The sequence below is a fragment of the Caretta caretta genome, chromosome 7 (genome assembly GCF_965140235.1).
Source record: "Caretta caretta isolate rCarCar2 chromosome 7, rCarCar1.hap1, whole genome shotgun sequence".
NCBI classification, from domain to species: domain Eukaryota; kingdom Metazoa; phylum Chordata; order Testudines; family Cheloniidae; genus Caretta; species Caretta caretta.
In genome coordinates, this window is record NC_134212.1 from 86,173,263 (window position 1) to 86,196,236 (window position 22,974).

General features: G+C 44.1%; 1 protein-coding gene across 1 annotated transcript in view; it reads left to right on the forward strand.

Moving 5' to 3' along the window:
• Positions 1–585: 585 nt before the first annotated feature.
• Positions 586–22,974, forward strand: part of MCU (mitochondrial calcium uniporter) — a 147,204-nt gene continuing 124,815 nt past the window's right edge. Inside the window, exon 1 of the mRNA XM_048857675.2 lies at positions 586–763. Within this exon, the coding sequence (XP_048713632.1) occupies positions 647–763 (117 nt within the window). The 5' untranslated portion in view covers positions 586–646. The remainder of the gene's footprint in view (positions 764–22,974) is intronic.

Below are 22,974 nucleotides of genomic sequence, written 5' to 3' on the forward strand. Positions count from 1 at the left end.
CATCCTTTCATGTATTTATACCTTCTCCTGTAATTTCCACTCCATGCCTCTGATGAAGTGGGTTCTAGCCCAGCAAAGCTTGTGCCCAAACAAATTTGTTAGTCTCTAAAGTGCCACAAGGACTCCAGGTATCCCAGGGTCCCTTTCTGGTCTATTACAGATAGGGTGCCAACCCTCCAGGATTAGCCTGGAGTCTCTAGGAGTTAAAGATTATGGCATGTGATGAACTCTCCAGGAATATATCCAACCACAGTTGGCAACCCTAATTACGGACCAATTTTTCTGGCCTACCCAGGCTGTGCCGCTATCCACCCTGCCCGCTGCCTTACAAATCCGACCTGAGTTGTGTCACCGCCCTAGCCCCTGTCCCGAGCTGTGCCCCTCCCCCTCTCTGTTGAACTCCCCGCGCTGTTTCCGGCCTCGCGGCCACCACTTACTAACCGTCCCCGCTGATTGACACCCTAGAGTCCCGCCTTACATCAGTTTACTCGCAGGAGCGAGCGCGACCAACCTTAGCCCCGCCCCAGCTCGGGGGCGGAGCCCGCTGATTGGCTGGTGGTTGCACGGCCGCCCCGACTCCTGGCAGCCCCGCGGTGCAGCCTGCCTGAGTGGGGCGGGGGCCGGCCGGGCTGCTTCCACTTGAGAGATGGCGGCTGCCGTGGGGAGATCGCTGCTGCTCCGCTTTTCGCGGGGCGGCGGCGGGGCGCTGACAGCCGCCGGCTGCTTCCCCGGGCTGGGCAGGCACCGACAGCAGCACAGGACGGTGAGCGCGGCAGGCGGCGGCGGGGCTGTGCCCTTCAGGTGCCGCAGCGGGGCTGGGGGATGTGCGGGCAGGACACTGGGAAGGCGGGAGCCGCGGGACCGCAACAGCCCCCGTGGGCCGCCGCAGTCGCTTTCTCGCTGTGCGGCAGCAGCTGCTCCGCACCGGCGGCGGGCTCCGGGGAAGCAGCCCGGCCACGTTCAGCGTCTCGCGGAGCCGGCGCGGCAGGCAGGGGAGCTCGGGTCCCTCGGCGGGCGGGGCGGGACGCTCCCGTAGACACCCAGGCACTTCCCGGGGGCTCTGCCCTGTGCCCAGCCCCGCGGGGAGCCCCGCTCGGGCTTCCCCGGCGGGATCCCGGGGAGGGCCCCGGGTGCCTTAGGCGTGTGTCTGGTGGGTGAGCGCGGCTGGGGTGCAGGGCTGCCGGGGCTGAGCGAGGAGGTGCTGCTGCAGTGACTGGGGAGAAGCCCTGCACTGTCCATGTCACCTCCTCTCCTGTCCGCGGGTTCCCGGGTGGATCTTGATTGCTGGGCTCGTATTGCCTGGCGGAGGGGAAAGGCTCGGGAGGCGCCGGGGGGACCCCTCGTGATGAGGCGAGCTCCTTCTGGTTAGGGCTGATAATGGTATTAACGGTGGAGAGATCCCGGGAGCTAGCGAAAGAGGGGGGCAACCATAAAGTGAAACCGGCCTGCTTTTATTCTAATTGCATTTAGAAGTGCTGAGGAGCGGCACTGGGGCTTCCTTCTTGGTGGTCAGCAGAGTGTCTTCTTCGGGATTGTCCACAGCCATATGTGTTGGCCCCTAGCCAATGATGTAACATAGTTGTAAGAAGCTGGTCTCCCTCCCTCCCTCAGAGTAAAGTTGTATACTGAAAGCAAGACCATACAGGCTGGTTAGTTTAACTAACACTTCCTCTTAAATATGTACTTGCCTGTAATGCTTAATCTGCTAAACACATGGCAGAAAAATGATCCTTGGGGATAGGAATGAGGAAGGTAGTGTGTAGGTTGTGCATGAGGGAATAATCAAGGCTACGATGAGTCATGCAGCAGTGTCAAAGTTGATATCATTCTGCATATGACAACAAAAAACACAGAGTTGAAGGGATTAAACTATAGAATGGACAGCATTGAGTTTCTAAAGGAAATGGCCCACCTTGATTATCATGCACATTGTAAAGGTAAAAGAGTGTCAGTTGTGTTGCTGAATTTTTTTTATGTATCATTAATATTGATGTGAGCTTTTCCATAGTTGTGCTGAACTCTTTGTTTTGTTTTCTAATGTTATATAAACTGTGATCCATTTTTAAACATCCCAACAAAATCCTTTCATTTATTAATACTCACAAACTTGTTTTTAAAATTTTCTAAGTGATTCTCTAGAGTCTCTCGATAAACCCCTGTTTATTAGCTCTTTGGGGACTAGAAAACCAACCTATGTTTTAGTTAAGCTGAGCAAATAAAATTAATAAAACATATGCAAGGTATGAAGGTGGAAGGGTGTACAAGGCCACTAGTGTGCTCTTACAGCTCATTAAAGCAACTGTTCAACATTCTTAGCATTATCTTACTGCATATCTGCTATAGTGATGGTTAATTTATGTGAAGTTTGAATTAAAAGTGCCTTGATTGTAGAGAGTCTGCATTTGTATCTTCCTCTACAGATCACTATCAAAACTGAAGGCTAAATTCAAATGTAACGGTGTACAGATAAGAAACAAAGGAAGTAAGAGCCAAAGTAGAAGTATAATAAAAAAGAGGATCTTGCATCTTCTAGCTGAAAAAGTGTAACTTTAAGATGGGATCGAACATGTACAAGTTACAGATGGAAAATTTGGTACATGATCCCTCCTGCTTTTCAGTGCTACTATTTACACTGCTTCTCTGCCATCATCGTTAAGCAAACCCTGTCAAACTTCCCTTTCCCTCCACCTGCAGACTTATAAATTAATAAATGGCAAATAATCTGCATACAGATATCTGAATAGGAAATCTTTGTACAATTGTCAAGTGACAGGATAGTAAGTATTGTGATAAGACAGATGGCAGACAAGTTGCTTGTCAAATGATGTATAGGATTTTAAAAAATTAATGCCTTATTTTCTTCGTTGCTAGAGTTCACAATGATACTAGTTTACACTGGGTTTAGAAAGTTTACAATATATTTAAACAAATGGTAGAACTACAAAATAGCTCTTTAAGGAAAGCTTAGTATCACATGTATACAAGGAGTATTTTTTAGATCTGTAATCAAGCTGAAGGAGAAGGAAAAAGTCTTTGGGGCATCCTAATCTAGCGAGATACTTGATTATACTCTGTTAGCAATCAGTTTCTGGATCAGCCTTCTCAAACTGGCCTTGGAATATGAAATAGCTTTTAATTGGCATGAATCTGGTGATGTCTGCATTGAAGTATTAAAGTATCTAAATGTTAGTAGCCATAGGAAGTGGGAGAGGTTTAGTTTAATTTTTAGGTTTTTTGTATAACTTCTTCCTGGTTTTAAAAGATATATTGAGTAACACACAAACATACTAATGTCGGGATAAAATCATAAACACAATGAGGGGAGAACATCTACAGACAGAGCAATTTTTTGTTTCCTTATTTTCCTTTCAAGATTAAATTAGACATCTCTCGGCAATTGTCCTGTGTATACAGTAGGTGGCACTCTCTATTGGTCTGTAGCTCGGATGACTCCCGGCAACAATTCTGACTTCTATTCTGTTGCTCAAGTACATATTAGTATGTGAGTTGGATCCTCACAGTATGCTAGTTGGGTCATCAGTTAAGGACATGTAATTCACAAATAGATTAGCTTTTTGGGGGTAGAAGGGAGAGTGTGTGATAAAATACAAATGCCAAATGGAGTTTTTCTCTTTGCTGACCTTGGGCATGGGGCAGAAAAATGGGTACATTAGTGCTATAAGCAAATTAGTGTACTTCACTTAGACTTGGTAAAGATTTTTGTAAAATACAAATTTTGCTTATGTCTGTTTGGAAAAGCCTATTAACTATTTGTCTTCACTTGAAGAAAAAATTACTAACAGCACACCTTTGTGTATAATATGTAATAAACCAATGTGTGAGAGCTAAAAAGTAAACCGGTATGGAAGGAAGTTTCACTTTGCAAGTTTTCAAGGACTTTTTCTACACAAATGAGTAAGAAAGAATTGCTGAAAATACTGTGGTATTCCTCAGTTCAGACTGTGTGTACAGAATACTCAACCATGAAATCTTCTTACAGCTCTTATCTTATCACAGGTTTCAGAGTAACAGCCATGTTAGTCTGTATTCGCAAAAAGAAAAGGAGTACTTGTGCACCTTAGAGACTAACCAATTTATTTGAGCATGAGCTTTCGTGAGTTACAGCTCACTTCATCGGATGCATACCGTGGAAACTGCAGCAGACATTATATACACAGAGAGAACATGAAACAATACCTCCTCCCACCCCACTGTCCTGCTGGTAATAGCTTATCTAAAGTGATCATCAAGTTGGGCCATTTCCAGCACAAATCCAGGTTTCCTCACCCTCCACCCCCACCCCACACAAACTCACTCTCCTGCTGGTAATAGCCCATCCAAAGTGACAACTCTCTTCACAATGTGTATGATAATCAAGGTGGGCCATTTCCTGCACAAATCCAGGTTCTCTCACCCCCTCACCCCCCCTCCAAAAACCACACACACAAACTCACTCTCCTGCTGGTAATAGCTTATCCAGAGTGACCACTCTCCCTACAACATGCATGATAATCAAGGTGGGCCATTTCCAGCACAAAACCCTATGATCCCACTGAGAGTTACCAAAAGCAACTACAGCATTTGCTCAAGAAACTCCCTGAAAAAGCACAAGATCAAATCTGCACAGACACACCCCTGGAACCCTGACCTGGGATATTCTATCTACTACCCAAGATCCATAAACCTGGAAATCCTGGGCGCCCCATCATCTCGGGCATTGGCACCCTGACAGCAGGATTGTCTGGCTATGTAGACTCCCTCCTCAGGCCCTACGCTACCAGCACTCCCAGCTACCTTCAAGACACCACTGACTTCCTGAGGAAACAACAATCCATCGGTGATCTTCCTGATAACACCATCCTGGCCACTATGGATGTAGAAGCCCTCTACACCAGCATTCCACACAAAGATGGACTACAAGCCGTCAAGAACACTATCCCCGATAATGTCACGGCTAACCTGGTGGCTGAACTTTGTGACTTTGTCCTTACCCATAACTATTTCACATTTGGGGACAATGTATACCTTCAGATCAGCGGCACTGCTATGGGTACCCGCATGGCCCCACAGTATGCCAACATTTTTATGGCTGATTTAGATCAACGCTTCCTCAGCTCTCATCCCCTAAAGCCCCTACTCTACTTGCACTATACTGATGACATCTTCATCATCTGGACCCATGGAAAAGAAGCCCTTGAGGAATTCCACCATGATTTCAACAACTTCCATTCCACCATCAACCTCAGCCTGGTCCAGTCCACACAAGAGATCCACTTCCTGGACACTACAGTGCTAATAAACAATGGTCACATAAACACCACCCTATACCGGAAACCTACTGACCGCTATTCCTACCTACATGCCTCCAGCTTTCACCCTGACCACACCACACGATCCATCGTCTACAACCAAGCTCTGCGATACAACCGCATTTGCTCCAACCCCTCAGACAGAGACAAACACCTACAAGATCTCTATCAAGCTTTTTTACAACTACAATACCCACCTGCGGAAGTGAAGAAACCGATTGATAGAGCCAGAAGAGTTCCCAGAAGTCACCTACTACAGGACAGGCCTAACAAAGAAAATAACAGAACGCCACTAGCAGTCACCTTCAGCCCCCAACTAAAACCCCTCCAACGCATTATTAAGGATCTACAACCTATTCTGAAGGATGACCCAACACTCTCACAAATCTTGGGAGACAGGCCAGTCCTTGCCTACAGACAGCCCCGCAACCTGAAGCAAATACTCACCAACAACCACATACCACACAACAGAACCACTAACCCAGGAACTTATCCTTGCAACAAAGCTCGTTGCCAACTGTGCCCACATATCTATTCAGGGGACACCATCACAGGGCCTAATAACATCAGCCACACTATCAGAGGCTCGTTCACCTGCACATCCACCAATGTGATATATGCCATCATGTGCCAGCAATGCCCCTCTGCCATTTACATTGGTCAAACTGGACAGTCTCTACGTAAAAGAATAAATGGACACAAATCAGATGTCAAGAATTATAACATTCATAAACCAGTCAGAGAACACTTCAATCTCTCTGGTCACGCAATTACAGACATGAAGGTCGCTGTCTTAGAACAAAAAAACTTCAAATCCAGACTCCAGCGAGAAACTGCTGAATTGGAATTCCTTTGCAAATTGGATACTATTAATTTAGGCTTAAATAGAGACTGGGAGTGGCTAAGTCATTATGCAAGGTAGCCTATTTCCCCTTGTTTTTTCCTACCCCCCCCCACCCTCGAAGTTCTGGTTAAACTTGGATTTAAACTTGGAGAGTGGTCAGTTTGGATGAGCTATTGCCAGCAGGAGAGTGAGTTTGTGTGTGTGTGTCCCCGGGAAAAAAGGGGGGGGGTGAGAGAGCCTGGATTTGTGCTGGAAATGGCCCAGCTTGATGATCACTTTAGATAAGCTATTACCAGCAGGACAGTGGGGTGGGAGGAGGTATTGTTTCATGATCTCTGTGTGTATATAATGTCTGCTGCAGTTTCCACGGTATGCATCCGATGAAGTGAACTGTAACTCACGAAAGCTCATGCTCAAATAAATTGGTTAGTCCTAAAGTGCCACAAGTACTCCTTATCTTATCACAGTTCTGTTATAAATCTGTCTATAATGATACCTGTGGATTTGCTGCTTTAGTGGAAAGTTGTAATTAATGCATGACTTCTGTTTGTAAGAATGTCCAATTCTGAATTGCTACACCTTATGTAGCATTAATTCTTAATTTTTTTGTATGTCACTTAAAATTTATAATATGTTTTCAAAGTATCGCAGCTTTTCCCTAGCTTTGTATGGTACTTGTTTGTAAGACCAGCTCCTCTCATGAACTTTGATTTGGGGCATGATTCATCAGAGCAGGGAGGGACTGGATTGTATTTAATGAATAGATTCCTGCTCACTTGATTCTAAAAGTTGAGATAGCTCTAGTAGTTGATGCATTTCTCTGTATAAATATCATATTTCTATTATTTTGTATTTGATAAGTTAAATATTAAGTGTACTTGGTCCTGTATAAAAACAGAAAACACTGTGCTTACCACATTGTAAATACAAGATCTTACAGCGTCTTAATTAAGCCCAAATTCGGTAAGCTGAAGCTACTTGTGTGGCATTACCATTTATTTGTTGTTTAACTATTAAATCTCTACTTGTTACTCTGGCTCCAGAAAGGCAGTTTGTTGAAATTGTATTTCCTGCTAAGTTTTAAAGGTGAAATTATTGCAATGGTGACTGAAATCTATGTGCTGAATGTTCCTACTAACCAGGCTAAGAGTAGCATTCAACCCACAAACAAGTTTAAAACCTGTCTGGGTTCCATCTGCTCTCTCTGATACTCCACAACTCTGTGCGCCGGTGGCGGACTCTCGCTCAGTGCGACAGAGGCTGGTCCTGGCAGAAGTCACCAGAGTCGGAGACTTCCTGGACTATGACTGCGGAGACTGGCTGGATCCCCTGATGCTTGCTCAGCGCATGGGGCTCTCTGGCCCTCATACTCCCCGGCGCATGGTTCAGGAGGTGAAGGCCGCTTTACTGCCTGGACTACCTCGACCAAGTCCTGCGAGAGGGTGCCCCCTGCACCCCAGGTCCTCTGGACCTTTTCATCAGGCCCCTGCCCCAGGGACCCACCTGGCCACCCAACCCCTTCACCGTGAGCCAGCTGCACGAGTTATAACCAGCTTGCTTTCAGACCATGCCAGGAAACATCTGTACATGCTTGTGCTCCACACCTTTCACGTCCTCACCCTTGCGTCCCACCCCGATACAAAGTGACAGGACCTCCTACCGCTTCTGGAGGGTGAGGCACTCTGGAGGGCCAGCCCATACTCCACCCTGGTCCTGAGGCCCGCTGGAGATATCAGTTGGCAGCTCCTTCACGGGGCCGTGAGCACGGGCATGTTCTTGGCGTGGTTCAGCCCCATCCAGGACACCTGCCCCATCTGCGGTGTGAGGGAGACCCTGGCGCACATGTACCTGGAGTGCACCAGGTTGCAGCCCCTATTCCGGCTTCTCCAGAACCTCCTGCTCCGGTTCTGGCTGCACTTCTCCCCACACTTGTTCATCTTGCACACCCTATCTGTGGCCCTACTAAGATGTGAGACCTCCTCATCAGCCTCCTCCTGGCACTAGCCAAAGAAGCAATTTACACCACCAGGAAGAGGATGGTAGACGAGGAGGTGCTCTGTGACTGTGCGGCCTACTTCCGCTCCTTTCTGGTTTCACGCATCCGGGCAGAGTTCCTCTGGGTGGCATCTGCTGGCTCCCTTGATGCCTTCAAGGAACAGTGGGCTCTGTCTGGGGTTCTCTACTGTGTCCCCATCCAGTTCCCTTCATTTAGCCCTGTAACCTCACTCCTGTCCCTGTTATATCTTTAGTTGTCCCGTGTGCTTAACTGAGATCCCGGACCTTGTGGATCCTCTCCTTAGGCTGGGAGAGGTCCTTTAGTAGTGGGTGGGCTCTGCCTGCCCACCTCTAGGATCCCAACAGACTGATACTCCACAGTGTCTCATTGTGACATCCAGCTGCCAGACTACTGCTGGAGTTATGAGCAGGCCCAGAGAACCTAGAGGACATAGAATAAAAACCAAACTTTCAGAACCCTGTCCTCCAAAGGGAGGACTTTGCCTGAACACTTTTGGCTTGCTCAGTGTTTGTAGTGGATTTTCCCCCCCTGTAGTTGTAATGTTGTTTAGATGTATTGTATGGTTTTGGCAACTCTGCCTGTGGGCCCTGAAGCATGGCTTTCACTTATGCATTGAATCCCTATGTCTCTTCATCCTGGTTGGTTGGGAGCAGTTGACACAATGGAGAATTAAATGGGTTTTAGTGTCTTCTTCACAGGTCCTCCTTAATGTTGCAGTGAGTTTGGATTTTTACAGTGTGTGTGGATCCAGTCTGTGATATAAAAAATTGTGTGTATGATATTACTGCTATAATCTAATGAGCTATATTATCTGACAGTCACAAAGTTGTAGGGTTGAGGATTGTAAGAGTACAAAGCACCACAAATATATGATGTAGAGCAGTTGATCGGTGTACCAATCAACTAGAATCCTTGCTTAGAGGAGTTGCAGACTAGTGTCCATGAGTATTTCCAATAGCACCAAGAGTATGGTATGTGTAGGGCTGGATTAAGTTTGATAGGGACCTGGGCTGTTATAGTTTTGGGAGTCCCTCTTTGCATGTTCAGTTCCTTCCCTCTGCTGTTGTACCATCACCCAGATGCCAAACACTCTGTTAAATTACCTGTGTTGTTTTGGTTCTGGTTTTTAAATGATAGACCAGTTGGAAAGCTGAATGAAAGTTTAAATGAACAAAACCATTTTAGTTTTGGCTCGTACCTGGTAGTGATACGCATAGTGATGTTATGCTTTAATTGTCTAATTATCTATACTGGTGATACTCAGTTACGTTTTCTGACAGGCCTGATAAGACAAAGAGCACACTCTAGGGCCAAAAGGCTCTTCAGATGTTTGCTCTGTAGTGAGCCTGACTCCAGTTAGGGGGTCATGCCCTTCAAGACTAAGTGTACCAGATTAGATTTATTAATCTCAAAATAAAAGGTAAAGCATGCTGATAGGCAATAGTCCAACAAAATCTTGCATACAAGATTATACAATGAACTGTAATGCCATAACATGCTGCTTTAATTCTATTATATTAAATTAAAATTAGAAGTTAAACTCATGAAAAAAGAATGGACCTCTAATTTCCCTTTATTACTGCCTGAAATGTTGACACTTGCTTGCATAGTCTATTTTTGGAAAAGTACTGCACAGCACACAATCAAGTAAAACTAGTGAAGCACATCAATTACTGATTTCTTTATGTTGTGTAAGTATCTGATTAAGCACCTGATTAAAAGTGTACCACTAAGTTGAAATGTATCGACACAGTCCAGTTTCAATGTGTGAGAATGTAAATGAAATGTTTCTAAATTAATGGTATGACAGTAAACAGAAGGAAAAATAAACAGAAGTGAATCTGGCCAGTCCCCATCAGTTCTGCCTTTTAGCTCCACATCTGCCCAGCCCCCATAAGCTGTATTCCACCCCCCCACCCCATCTCACCTTCACTCTTATTGGGGTTCTTCACCTCCCATTTCCCAGGCTGGGGGGAGGCATTGCAGTGGGTACCCCTGTGTAGGCAGAGGAGGGGTAGGTAGCTCCAGGAGTTCACCATCCCCAGGCTGGGTGTTACAGAGAGGGAGGAGTGGAGGAGCCATTACTGTTCATGGGAAGAAAGAGTGAAGCTACCATGAGCTGCAGGGTTCTCTTTGCTCCCCCTCCTCTCCTCTCCTTTGCTCTACTCTTGTGAGCAGGGACCACTCTACCCCCCCTTCCTGTGAGAATAGGTTGGCTCCTGAGGGGCAGTGAGGAGAGCTCGGCTGCTTCCTGAGGAGCTCTGATTGGCTGCTGCTGCTTAGTGAGCATGAAGGAACAGCTGGTGGCCAGTGATTGGTCAAATGGAAGTCCCATGTGGGCCAGATCTGGCTTAAGGGCTGCCAATTGAAAAACAGTGCAGTAAATTATATATTTTGGGAGCCCCTTGAAATCTGAGGCCCTGGGTTGTAGCCCCTTAATGCTCTTGCATTAATCCAGCCCTGAGTATGTGTTCTCCAAACAGAAAAGTATGCCAGATTCCTCTCTGGTGAGTTTGTAATCTTCAGGCAGAGAAGGAAGAAGGTGCTCAGTATATACATGGTTGACACAGTGATTGGCTGAGTCTTGGTAACATAAAAAGTTTGAGGTTTTTATAGAATATGTAAGCTGTTCCCAGTTAGAGCTCATGGTTGCTATTTTCAGTTGGTAAATTCCCTGAAGATATGCTAGGAGTGGGCTTTCAAGAAAGAGTGGAAAAGCTAATGACTTTGTGGATGAGATCACCCAAAGAGGGTGTAGAATGGCAAGACATAGGGCAGAGAGCTCTGTAGTACCCCCAAGGACACTGGGAGAGACCAAAAGGAGGATCTGCTAAATAGTTAGTAGAGATTAGCATCACACAAGAGCAAGGTAGATAAGATGTCAGGAATGAATTTACAACCGTGTCAAAAGCAGTAGAGAGGTTAAGAAGGATAAGGGTGAAGCCCGGGACCCAATATTTTTGGCTACAAAGACTTGGTTATATTTTTGAAGAGAGCAGTTTCAATGGAATGAAATAGGTGGAAGACAGAATGGAGGGAATACAAAATAGAATTGGAGCCAAAGAACTCAAGACAGCAGTTGTCTATGGCTCACTTAATCTTAAAAATGAAGGGAGCTGGGAGGTAACTGAGGTCAGTGGATGATTTTTTTGAGAATGGAGGAGAGAGCATGCAGAACTGAAAGTTTCCAGATGACATGCAGATTGGGTAAACAATTAAGAGGACAGTTCACAGATACAGAGCAATCTGAATTACTTGGTAAACTGGGCACAAGCAAACAAAATACATTCTAATATGGCCAAATGTAAAGTCCTACATCTAGGAACAAAGAATGTAGGCCATACTTGCAGGATGGAGGACCCTGTCCTGGAAAGTAGTGACTGAGAAAGGTTTGAGGATGATAATGAATATTCAGCCAAGAATGAGTGTGGACACATGGAAAGCCAGGGTCAAAATTGGTGAGGATAGTGATTGAGGAAAGTGAAGTTGAGATAGGGGTAAGTTTATGTGACAGGTACAGAGAGGGAGAGATGGGAAGAATTACTCAGAAGAAGTGGGAAGGACTGGAAGTAGTAGGAGAGGGAGAGGAGAAACCTGACAATGTCCTATTGGATGGCTTGAGGTGGAATGTTACAACGTGGTATAGTACTACAAAATGTGCTGTACAAACCAGTGCCATCTTTAAACAATAGGAGTGGAGTGTGAATGAGTCAGGTACTTCACTTTTTTGCAGGTATTGGCCATTATAGTAGCCATTAGTGTTGACGCTATTGGTCTGAGGAATCTGAGGGGTGGCAATAAGATGTATGATCTTTATCTTTCAGCAACTGTTGGCTATTATGGCCAGGGCTTTCTGCTTGTCTGCTGTTTAGATAGTGGGCTTTATCCACTGACGAAGGCAGGCTGAGTAATATCCGAGAGAGAACTGTTTCTAAATGCTTGCTTCTGAAAATAAGGATTATTGTGAGGCAAGGGAACATGCAGGGAAACCTATGATTTGATTCTATGTTGCAGCTGACTTCTACAGAGTGGTATGGATGTGGAGGGTAAGATTTTAATAGTGGGAGTTACGTGATGCAGGAATATGGTTGGAGAGATGTCTTGTGTGAAGGAGCTCTATCCAGAAGTAAACTATAAATATTTTCAAATGAGTGATTTATTTACTAAAGCTCTTAAAATATAATCTACATTTGTGCTGCACACTGGTTCTGAATGTCTAATCCTCATGATTTATTCCTATATAGCGATGGGGGGGGGGGGAACAGTAGTGTGATGAATTCTTACATGGCATTGAGGCAAACAGAGTTGGGCTGGATTCCTGAAAGAACTTCAATTCATAGTCTCCATCTATGCAGTGTTCAGATGTTGGTTAACTCAAGGGGTTCTGGACATAATAGTAATTGCCCACTGACTTTTTAAAACAAATAAAACCAGGAGAAATGACTGAAACTGTCCCTGATCTAACCCTTCTAGTAATGCAACAAAATTGTGGGTGGGCTTCCTATATATATTCTAACTTTGATTTTTAGAGGAAAGACTATGGTTACTTATGTTCATCAGCACTCTGAGTTCCTCTAAGATTTCAGTGCAGGTTGTTCAGTATCAATGTAATGGTAAGTATATGGGTTAGAACCAAAGTCTGGTGATAACCTCTCTGTTCCTAGAAAAAGTTTAAATGTTCTTGTTCTAGGAGCTTTCCATTGTCTTGCATTGAACTGATAGGTTTAGGTACAGCATGTGCCCAATGATGCTGTCCATTCCATGGCTGAAACAAATGTATCAATAACCATTAAAACATTGTTACTTAGCAGGGTTTTAATAGTTTCCCTGGATTGTGTGGATTTAGAATTTTTGTGACAATATTAAAACTGTACTAATGACTACCTGCAGGCTGAAGTAGCTTATCCCCAAAGATCACAATTTACTCAGCTCTTCTAAGCCCTACTCTCCTGGAATATACCATATCATAACTACAATTTTCAAATCAAGAGTAATTAAGACCTATTTTAAGAAGCGTGACTGTCAGATGAGTTGTAAAAATACTGTAGAGCTCATCACGTTTCTTTCTCTCTTTTAATCTTTGGGTGAGCATGCTGTGACCACAATTTGTCCACCAAATTAAAATCCTTAACACAACACTGCTATAATGTCTCCAGATGGGTTCTGGTGTTGGATTGTCTCTAGAGACCTCTTTTGCCTGTCTACATTAATCTACGTTAGAAGAATGACCCATTTCTGACAATTGGAGCAGCTAAACTTTGCTAATTCAGAAACAATTATCTGCATCAGAAACTCGCTTTTCTGCTGCACTTCCTGAGATAACCAGTATGATAAGGATGGCCCATTCTTCTGTACAAACAAGTGTTAGTCATTATTCATTAGGGATAAGTATTTAGACTGCTAGTCTAACTAGATTCTCTTGGCTGGGAAGAATGGAAGAAGTGAGCTGATGATTAGGCATCAGAAAGCTGTACTGCCCCCTTCCCCCTGAGTGCAAGCTGCGTCCCTTGTCTGATTCCTTGCATCTTGGCCATTCCTGGCTAAGGTCAACTGAAAATGGACACTCCTTGGAGCTAGTCAGCATTTCCCTTTTCCCTCTGAGTGCTGCCAAACATAATTGGCTGCATGTGTAATAATTTGAGAATCTATATAATTTATGAATTGTGTGAGATTATGAATCCTCTGTCAGGCTGGAAACATCCATTTTGAGTGTGCAGTTTTTTGCCTTAACCATGATCTGTTTGCCCCCATATTGATTTGAGGTTCCAAAGGCTTCTGGCAAAAAAAATAGAGGGCAGGAGAGAGTCTAGGTGGGTGAGGTAATATCTTTTCTCCGACCAATTTCTTTTGGTGAAAGAGACAAGCTTTCAAGGTACACTAACCTCTACTTCAAGTCAGAGGGTAGCTCATTTTAAGTACTCAATTGTTGGAAATCTAGTCACTTTAGACAGAGGATTGGTCCCTGCCCAGAAGAACAGGTTTGGCAGGGGCAAAAGTCACCTTGGCAACAAGAGTTATCTGGCAGGGGTTTGTACTTATGTGCATATGCGCTGACTTCCTCTCTACCTGGGGGGGGTGCTCATCTTTTCTCCCCCCATCCCCTGCCCACACTCTACACCTTCCCCAAAGCCCCCGTCCCGCCTCTTCCCACCACTGCTCTGCCCCCACCCTCCTTTTCTCCCCTCCCCCCACCCCTTTCCTTCCCCGAGTGCACCCCATCCCTGCTCCTTCCTGGAACCAACCTGCATGTCATGAAACAGCTGCTCACAGTGGGTGATAGGCACTGGGAGGGAGGGGGAGGAGTGATCAGTGGGGGAGAGGTGCTGCGGGGTGGGGGAGGGAAGAGGCGGGAGCTTGGCTGCTGGTGGATGCTGAGAACCCACTATCTTTTCTCCATGGGTGCTCTAGCTCTGGGAAAGAGCTTATGTGGGAAAGCTGACAAGGGTGGCACCTGACACAGAGGGATGAAAGTTTTAAAAAGGGTAGAAACTGTTCTGCTCAGGGGTCATCTTAAGTCTATGAGGAAGATACTACTCTCCATTTAATGGCCTTCATGAGGCAGGGGATACCTTCCAGAGACAACTTACTGGACATTTTATGGTCCCTAAGGACTTCCAAGGGAAGGGTGAGATAGAAAGTGACATTCACATAGCGTTTGTTTTGGATGATTTGTACTCTTGTGCTTTATATGATTTAAGTATCAAAGAGCAAATTGAGTCAGACTCTGTGCAGAGTGTGAGTGTGCATTAACTTTTTCACAACTGCTGTGTGCCCCTGAGGAAATAAAACTATAAACCAGAAGCTTCACATCTTAGAGATGGGGTTCTGAGACTGTGTGTGTTTAAGTAACTGGGTTATCTTGTAAGGGTCAGTGCTGGTCCTGGGGGCCTAAGGCGGGTGTGCTGAGGGGCTTCATTTCTGAGAAGTGGCAGACCGAGTCAGTGCCCAGAAAATGTGCCAGACGGGCCAAGGGAGGAACCTGTACTACAGCTTGTTGACTCTCCAGAAGCTTGAAACACCTGGGGATCCAGAGCATCAGGCTTGGATTCATCTCAAAGCCGTCCCAGTAGGAGGCCAGGAGGGGGCACTTGTTAGGATCTGTGACCACATGTAAGGCAAAATGTGTCTGCTGCCTCAGACCAGATGTGCTGCCACAGTTTTGAAGGGCGCAGTATCCCATAGGCTGAGTGTTGAACCATTTCTAGTCCTGGTGAACAAGTGGACATCTAACATGGGTTGGCTTTTTTTGGTAAAACAGAATCCATGGCAAGCTAAAAACCTTGGACTAAAGTGATGTTTTTATTATACATAGTTTGACTTGTACCAAATAGTGGATGGGAAACAAGGGGACAGGCTGCTTTGAATGAGAAAAGGGCCCGATAACTTGCTTTTAGTCTTGTCATTCTACTGCAGGGGTGGGCAAACTTTTTGGCCCAAAGGCCCATCTGGGAATAGAAATTGTATGATGGGCCATGCATGCTCAGAAAATTGGGGTTGGGGTGTGGGTGAGGGCTCTGGTTGGGGGTGCAGGCTCTGGGGTGGGACCAGAAATGAGGAGTTCAGGGTGCAGGAGGGGGCTCTGGGCTTGGGCGGGGGAGTGGGGTGCAGGGGGGTGGGCAAGTTAGGGCTCCAGCTGGGTGTGCAGACTCTGGGGTGGAGCTGGGGATGAGGGGTTTGGAGTGCAGGAGGGTGCTCCAGGCTGCAATTAAGGGGTTCAGAGCATGGGAGGGGGATCAGGGCTGGGGCAGGGGGTTGGGGCATGGGGAAAGGCTCAGGGATGCAGGTTCCGGGCAGTGCTTATCTCAAGCTGCTTCCGGAAGCAGCAGCGTGTCCCTTCTCTGGCTCCTATGCGGAAGTGTGGCCAGGTGGCTCTGCACACTTTCCCTGCAGCTCCCATTGGAGTGCCAGAGAGGGGCCATGCGGCTGCTTCCGGGAGCTGCATGGAGCGGACCCCAACCCTGCTCCCTTGGCTGGAGCTCCCAGCAGGAGCTTGGGGGCTGGCTTAAAACAGCTGGCGGGCCGTAGTTTTCCCACCGCTGCTCTAAAAGCTCTGTTCAGAGCATGTACAAGGACTATATGATAGTGTTGTGCTTCCAAACCTGAAAGGAATTGCACCTCCCTAAACTGTCCATCTTTGGATTGCTCCCTCCCATGATTATTCCTCTTCAGGAATAATTATTCCTCCCCTCTGTTCCAGTCCCCACCTCTCTGGGTGTTTTGTTCAGCATCTCTCCCTCCATTACGCCTCACCCCCTTCCACCAGGCTGAATACTGCTTCTGCAGCACTCTCATTTTAGGTCTAGAAACTTCATAAGACAGAAAGCACTACCTTTGGGCTGGTTCACCTACCTGAACGATTGCTCTATTTATGGTACTGAAATGTGGTAATGTAGGAGTGTATGGAGTAACTGTTATCATAGGAATATTTTTTGGAGAAGAAACCACCTTGGGTATTGCTGGTATAGTAAAGAGTGTTCAGTGATGTGGTTTTTCAGCAAACTAAATGTTTTTAGGCCCTCTAGGACAGATCAGTCCTGAGCATTGAGAAGAAAGTGGCTTATCCTTTTTTTTTTTCCCTGTTAGTTTTTGCAGCCCTTTACTTTCCCCATGTTAATGTCTCATATTGCATCCTATTAATAAAGATGAAAACATATAGTTTCCCAGTAGGACACCAAATAACTTTCCAATAGTAGATGATCTCACACTGGCTTGCTGCCTCTTGTAAAATATAAAGTACCTTACCCCTCTTCATGAAGAGGGTGAATTATGATGTCCTTAAATCGCTGTGGCAGCTTTTAGGAATGATTAAAGTTGCATAGCTCCACCGTGATAAGTGGGAGAGCAGAAATTCAGAGTATTTGAGCTTGTCTTGGTAGATCACTTGAATTAGCTGTTATGGAGGGACAGGGACTGCCATACAACGAGATAATTCCCAGACTTATGAAGCCGACAGTGACAGTTCTGAATTTGGTTTGGGGATTGCAGTTGTGTTCCATTTAAGGAGGACTTTGGGTGTACTTCTGTACACAGGTACAGTTGCTAAGCTTTAGACTGACAGTATAGCATCACTTGTTAAATGCAATATGTCTGTAGTGCTTCTCCTCTAGGATTAGTGCAAGGCTTGAAGTGGTCTGGGGAGGTCAGTCACACACTTAAATAAAGTTGAGCTGGTATGGTTATTGGAAAGGAGGTAAAATATGCTTAAATAAGTTATCTGACTCTTAATGTTTTTGATCTTAAGAGTTTCCATCATGAACGGTGACATACCTGTCACTTTTCTGAGAGCACTTTTAGCTGAGACTTGGCAGACTGACTTGTGTGCTATACTTGTTTTGGAACCAGTGCTATGCAGACTTCCTGTGTAACAAATAATTGCAGGCCCTGTTCTCCCCAGGGAAGGAGAGCAGATGTTCTTTTTGCATCCCTGATAGGCACTAAAAACTTGATGCTGAATGACAGTCATTTGTACATACCATCTTGTAATACAGGGTAAACATATTAGAGAAAATCTTAAAAACAATAAAAGAACCTGTGCATGCTAAAAAGATTACCAGAGATCACCCCCAACTCCAGTCTCAAGCTCTGGTCGGTGTCAGTCCTTCAAAACCCACAGCTGGGTTTTCCCTGTGGCAACAAGTTCATAACTGTTTCAGATTGAGAACTATAACCCAGACTGTGCAGTTCAGCCTTTTGTTTGCATAATTCCTGCTTTGATGACTACCTATTCCCAGAGACTGGACAGCAGACAATGACCCACCACTCCTCAGAGCATAGTTTCAAAAGTCTAGGTTTTTGCATATCTGGAGGTGGGGAATTTACATTAACCTCTCCCTTGGTGTTCCTCATGAAATCCACTTCATACTTACTGTCGCAAAAGACCATTTTTGTCTGCCACATTTTCAGTATAGTCCTTTTAAACTCCCAGGCCACACATCACACCTGTCTCCCCTGCCCCCCAACAGAGGTTACTTCCAGTCCCAGCCCACAGTAATACATAAACTTGCGCGTAATACAATGGACCCCAAAGGAACTCAATAAGGTCTCCCAAGGGTATGTGGGAAACCGCCACAGCTACCACAAATTTATCATCTGGGCTAAGTCTGCACATACCCTGGAGCTGGGAAATGACAAATGGTCATCTCTTGTTACATGGCACACAGAGTTGCCAGGAAGCAGTGCAAACTGCATCCTCTCTTCCAGATGCTGAGTATCATCTCTAATACTTCCAGTCCATCCTCTATCTTTCAAACATGGGCCAGAGGAGCAATTCCTATGTTGCTCCTCTCCTCTTTCTCCTGGCTGGCAGTCTAATATTCACCAAGTCTCTGAGCCAGCCAAAATTTTTTGTTTCTTTACTTCTGTGTTCAAAAAAAAAAAAAAAAAAAAAAGCAAGCAATGGTTTGGGTTTTTTTGAGATAATGCAGTATGACCCCATAATCATATTAATTTTTAAAGGGAGTGGGTAGCTTTCACCATTGTGAGGCTCTTTAAGACCAAATTTAAGTTTCCTTTAAGTTTTTATTTGTAACATCCTCAGCCACCATTCTGGCTTCTTGTTGATGTGATGTTGGTAGAAGGGAGACTCTGGTTCGTTTAGTTTCGGTAGGAGATACAATCTTTACATTTAAAGTTTGTTTGCTAAAAGTTGGTGTACTGTGTCTTCTGCTTATCGGATAGTCTCACCTGTATTTCTTGTGTTCCCTCCATCTTAGTTGTACACTTCTTTCTTATGTTGCACTTACATTGTAAATTCTTTGGTACAGAGTCAGTGTTCTATGTGCTTTTACAATATATAGTACAGTTCAAACCCTTATCCCATGATTGGGACCTGTAGGTCTGTTTGTAACACTAATAAAGGGGAATCTTAACTTGAGAACTAAAATAACAAATTGCCTATTCAGGAGAGGTTTCTTAGGTCTTATGAAAAACTTGAAATCCAAAAGAAGCAGGAATGAGTAAAACACAAATTCAGCACTTAAACCTGTTACCTTCTCCGATCTCATTACACTCAATGGAAAAACTGACAATGTGCCAATGACTCGTGGAAATGTTGCAGAGGGTTCCTACCACTTTTTTCACAAATGTTTGCTCTCCTGGGATAACTTCAAATGGAGGTATTTTCTTTGCATTCCCTTGTCTCCTGTTACCTCATATAGAATATTTGTGGAAGTAAGTGTTCGCTTAAAATCCTTACTTCCTGCTACCAGAAGAAGTTCCCATTGTGCATTTTTCTGATCTGCAAAGTAGCAAAAGTAATAAATATTCATACTACCAGTCAAAATGCAAACATTGAGCTTTAATCAGAATGGCCGAGTCCAAGGTATATTTTTGAATTTCAAAGATCTGTTGACATAAACTATTTTTAGAGAGACTTTTTAAAATTATTCCTTTTAAATGGAGAGCTGAACCCTATTTAGTGCTTTTCCCATAACATAGCAATCTCATTCTGATTTGCTGTTCGACTCAGAAAAGAATGCACTCTGCCTGGCAAAGTACCTCTAAAAATGGGAAAGCTTTAAATATATAATGACTTCTCTTGTCTCTAAGTGTAGACATAGCCTAGGGGTGTGTTTTCCAGCTCACGTAGCTGTACCTGTGCTATCTCCACTTGAGAGAGGTGTTTTTTTGTTTTGTTTTTTTTGGTTTTTTAAGTGTAGCCACGGTAACACGGGCAGTGGCAGTGGTGGCACAGGCTTGGGAACCCACCCCCTACAAATCTGCCTTACTCCATGTTACTGCTGCCCTGCCCATGCTACCATGGTTGCACTACTATTTTTAGCAACTAGTGCAGGAACGGCAACATGAGCTGGGAGCCGCACCCCTAGCTCTTGAGTGCAGGTGTAGTCCTAATGACAGATGAGGATTTTAAGAGAACAGGGGGACTGTTAGAACTAATTTATCAAGATATGCATGTGGTTTATATTAATGCTAGAGAATCATCCAGAGGCCAGAAGTTTGCCTCTGGGATTTGGAGGACTGCTGATGAGAATGAATCAGTATACCGGTTGTATGTGATAACAAACACTTTATAGAGGAAGAATGATTTAAAGGTGTCTCGGTGCAGTCTGATTTTTCCATGTCCCAGCCATGTGTTCTGGTTCTAGATAGAACTGGAACGTAGTCTGTGTATTGAACTTGAATAAATCTATTATAAGATGCTTATGTTAAGCAGGAAGAATCTTGCTTGGTTTGTAGTGGCTGGATTTCTCGTGTGTGTGCGCGCGCAGGAGAGGGAATGGAAGAATAACTTACTTTCTCCTTAAATGACCGTGAACAAAAATATGCTGAGATTGCATAGCAAAAAGCCTGTTCCTTTTTTAGCATGGAAATGCTCTCATTTACCATGTTTGGGAAATTTTCTTGGCTTTCCGCAGAAGAAAAAGCGGGAGTTAGAAATTTTTTCTTCACATGACAGACCATCGTGTGTTCAGAATTCATAACAGCATCTGCTATACTGCTACACTCCAATTAAAAACCCACAGCTAGTCAGTGCCACTTGACTCAGGCTAAGGGGCTATTTAATTGCCATGTAGATGCTTGGGCTGGATTCTGGGCTCTAGGCCCCAGAGAGGTGTGAGGGTCCCAGAGGATCCCCAACATCTACACTGCAGTTAAAGCATCCCACAAGCCTGAGTCAGCTGGCACAGATGAGCTGCGGGTGTCTAACTGCAGCAGAGACACATCCTATAAGCTCATAAGGGCTTGTTGCTGAAAAGAGTGTTAGCCCCACTCAGAGATTGATTTTTTTTTTTTTAATGGTACAGACTGTAATACCTGGAGTTTTGTTGGATTTAATTGTTTTAGCAGTTTGCAGTTTTGGTAATTAATACACAACTGCATTCCTATTCCTTTCAATTTGGTGATATCGTATTAAATTTGAACGAGTTGGGTGGCTGCAAGGAAATCAAGTTAGTCTGTATCCTTGTGAGCAAGACTTGTATATAAGTAATGTGTATTACTAAAAACTCAGCAATAAATTCAAGAACTACAGGGAGAAACGTTACCTTCCTGCTGTAATTTCCAGATATGTTGTTGTGCTTGTATGACTGACTTGCAAAAAAAATGATGCAGTACTGTTTATTTGGCTGTCCCTTAAACTTAATGACTGTAATTATCATTGAAGTGCTGAAGCAGCAGAGGGAATGATATTTGGGACATTTCCAGGTACTTGATCTATAAGAAGGCAAGTGAGGGCAAGGCTATAGGAGAAAACATTAGGTGGACATGTAGATGCTTATTTTGGCTGCAGTGGGAGTGCTGCCACTGTAGATTGAATGTACAGAATTAGTTAAACTAATGTATAATGTTCATTATGTAATACCAGGAGTTTTAGTTTGGAGGTGACTTGGCTGCTTTGAGGCAGGAAATACTACCTTTGTCCAAGATGGTGTCCGTTAATAGCTCATGTTTACTCCTACGTATCGTATATTAAGAAGCCTAGCCCTAGAGAGTGATGTTGTACTCCATCTATAGGAGAGCTGTTTGTCCCTATGAAAGTGAGTGGACAGGCAAGGGAGAGAGGGTTTATAGTTTAAGATGGATCTTTAGTATCTCCAGTCAGACTGTAAGTTCATTCATGGCAAACTTGGGTTGGCAGGGAACTGAAGCATTGCTTCAGTAATTGAGCTACTCAGGTAAGCAGCACGGGAAAAATGGGCAATCATGATCTAAACTAGTCCAGAACTGGGAATATAGCTTTTCTGGTAGTGCTTTTCCACATGGGTAAACAGTTTTGTTTTCATAATGTAACATGAGCTTTCGTTTCTCTTATTGGACTGTCTGTTTCGTTTTATATCTCTTCATACAATGCACATGTCCTTTGAATTGAAGTTGCTACATAATATATCACTCATATAAATAGTTCTGTTCACAGTAATTTTAACTTAATTTATTTGATTTGGCAGTATTTGTAAAACAGAATTACTCTGGACTGACATGTTTGTATGATGGAGTGCAATATTTAGGGATGTCTTCTCAGAATTGTAATGATGAAGCCTCATTCTAGTTTTATGGAAACATCTACATGATCATTTACATCAATATCTGTATTAAAGTGGGATCCATTTTGTGTTTGACAATTAAATGACATACACTTATTCAGTATGAACTAGTTAGCTGCAGACATACTAACTTTCTTGGTGGAAGATGGTTCTGTTTTCCTACTTCATGGAAGGAAACTAGAGATATAAAATTATAAATATAAACTGGAGTTGAAGCTTGAACTTTCTGATTTGTAGTTTAAAAATGGAAAATCTGGCTTTATAGTAAATATCTCTGGATTTTCAAATTAGAATCAGTAATATTTAACAATAGTCCATCAGTCTTGTTTCTATATTTAGAGAAATTAGCTCACTGAAAGCAATTAAATCAGTTATTTTTGCCTCATTGAATTTCCAAGTGATCGAGTTTAATGCCCGTTAAAATGAATTATTTTGATTTACTTTTGGTGTAAATGTTCATGTGCAAATAGTTACACTTGTCTCTGAAGTAGTGTCTGGTTTCTCTTTAAGTGTCAAAGTGAGCAGCCCCTTTTACTCAGCAGAAGCAAACAGAGCTACCCATATAGGTTGTCTAATAAAGTAATTATTAAAAATTTCCCCTGTTGATGAATCATGTTTTCACTTAGGAGTTGGCATGTTTAATTTTATTCTCTGAACTAGTGTGCCAATCAGTTTGGCGTAATGCAGAATTAATTACAGGAGCTTCCCTTTTACAGGAAGCTCACTGTAATAAGTAGGCAGGGTGGGAATAAGAGGAAGCAAACAGGACCCATTCATGACTTTTCATGATGGTGGGCACCACAC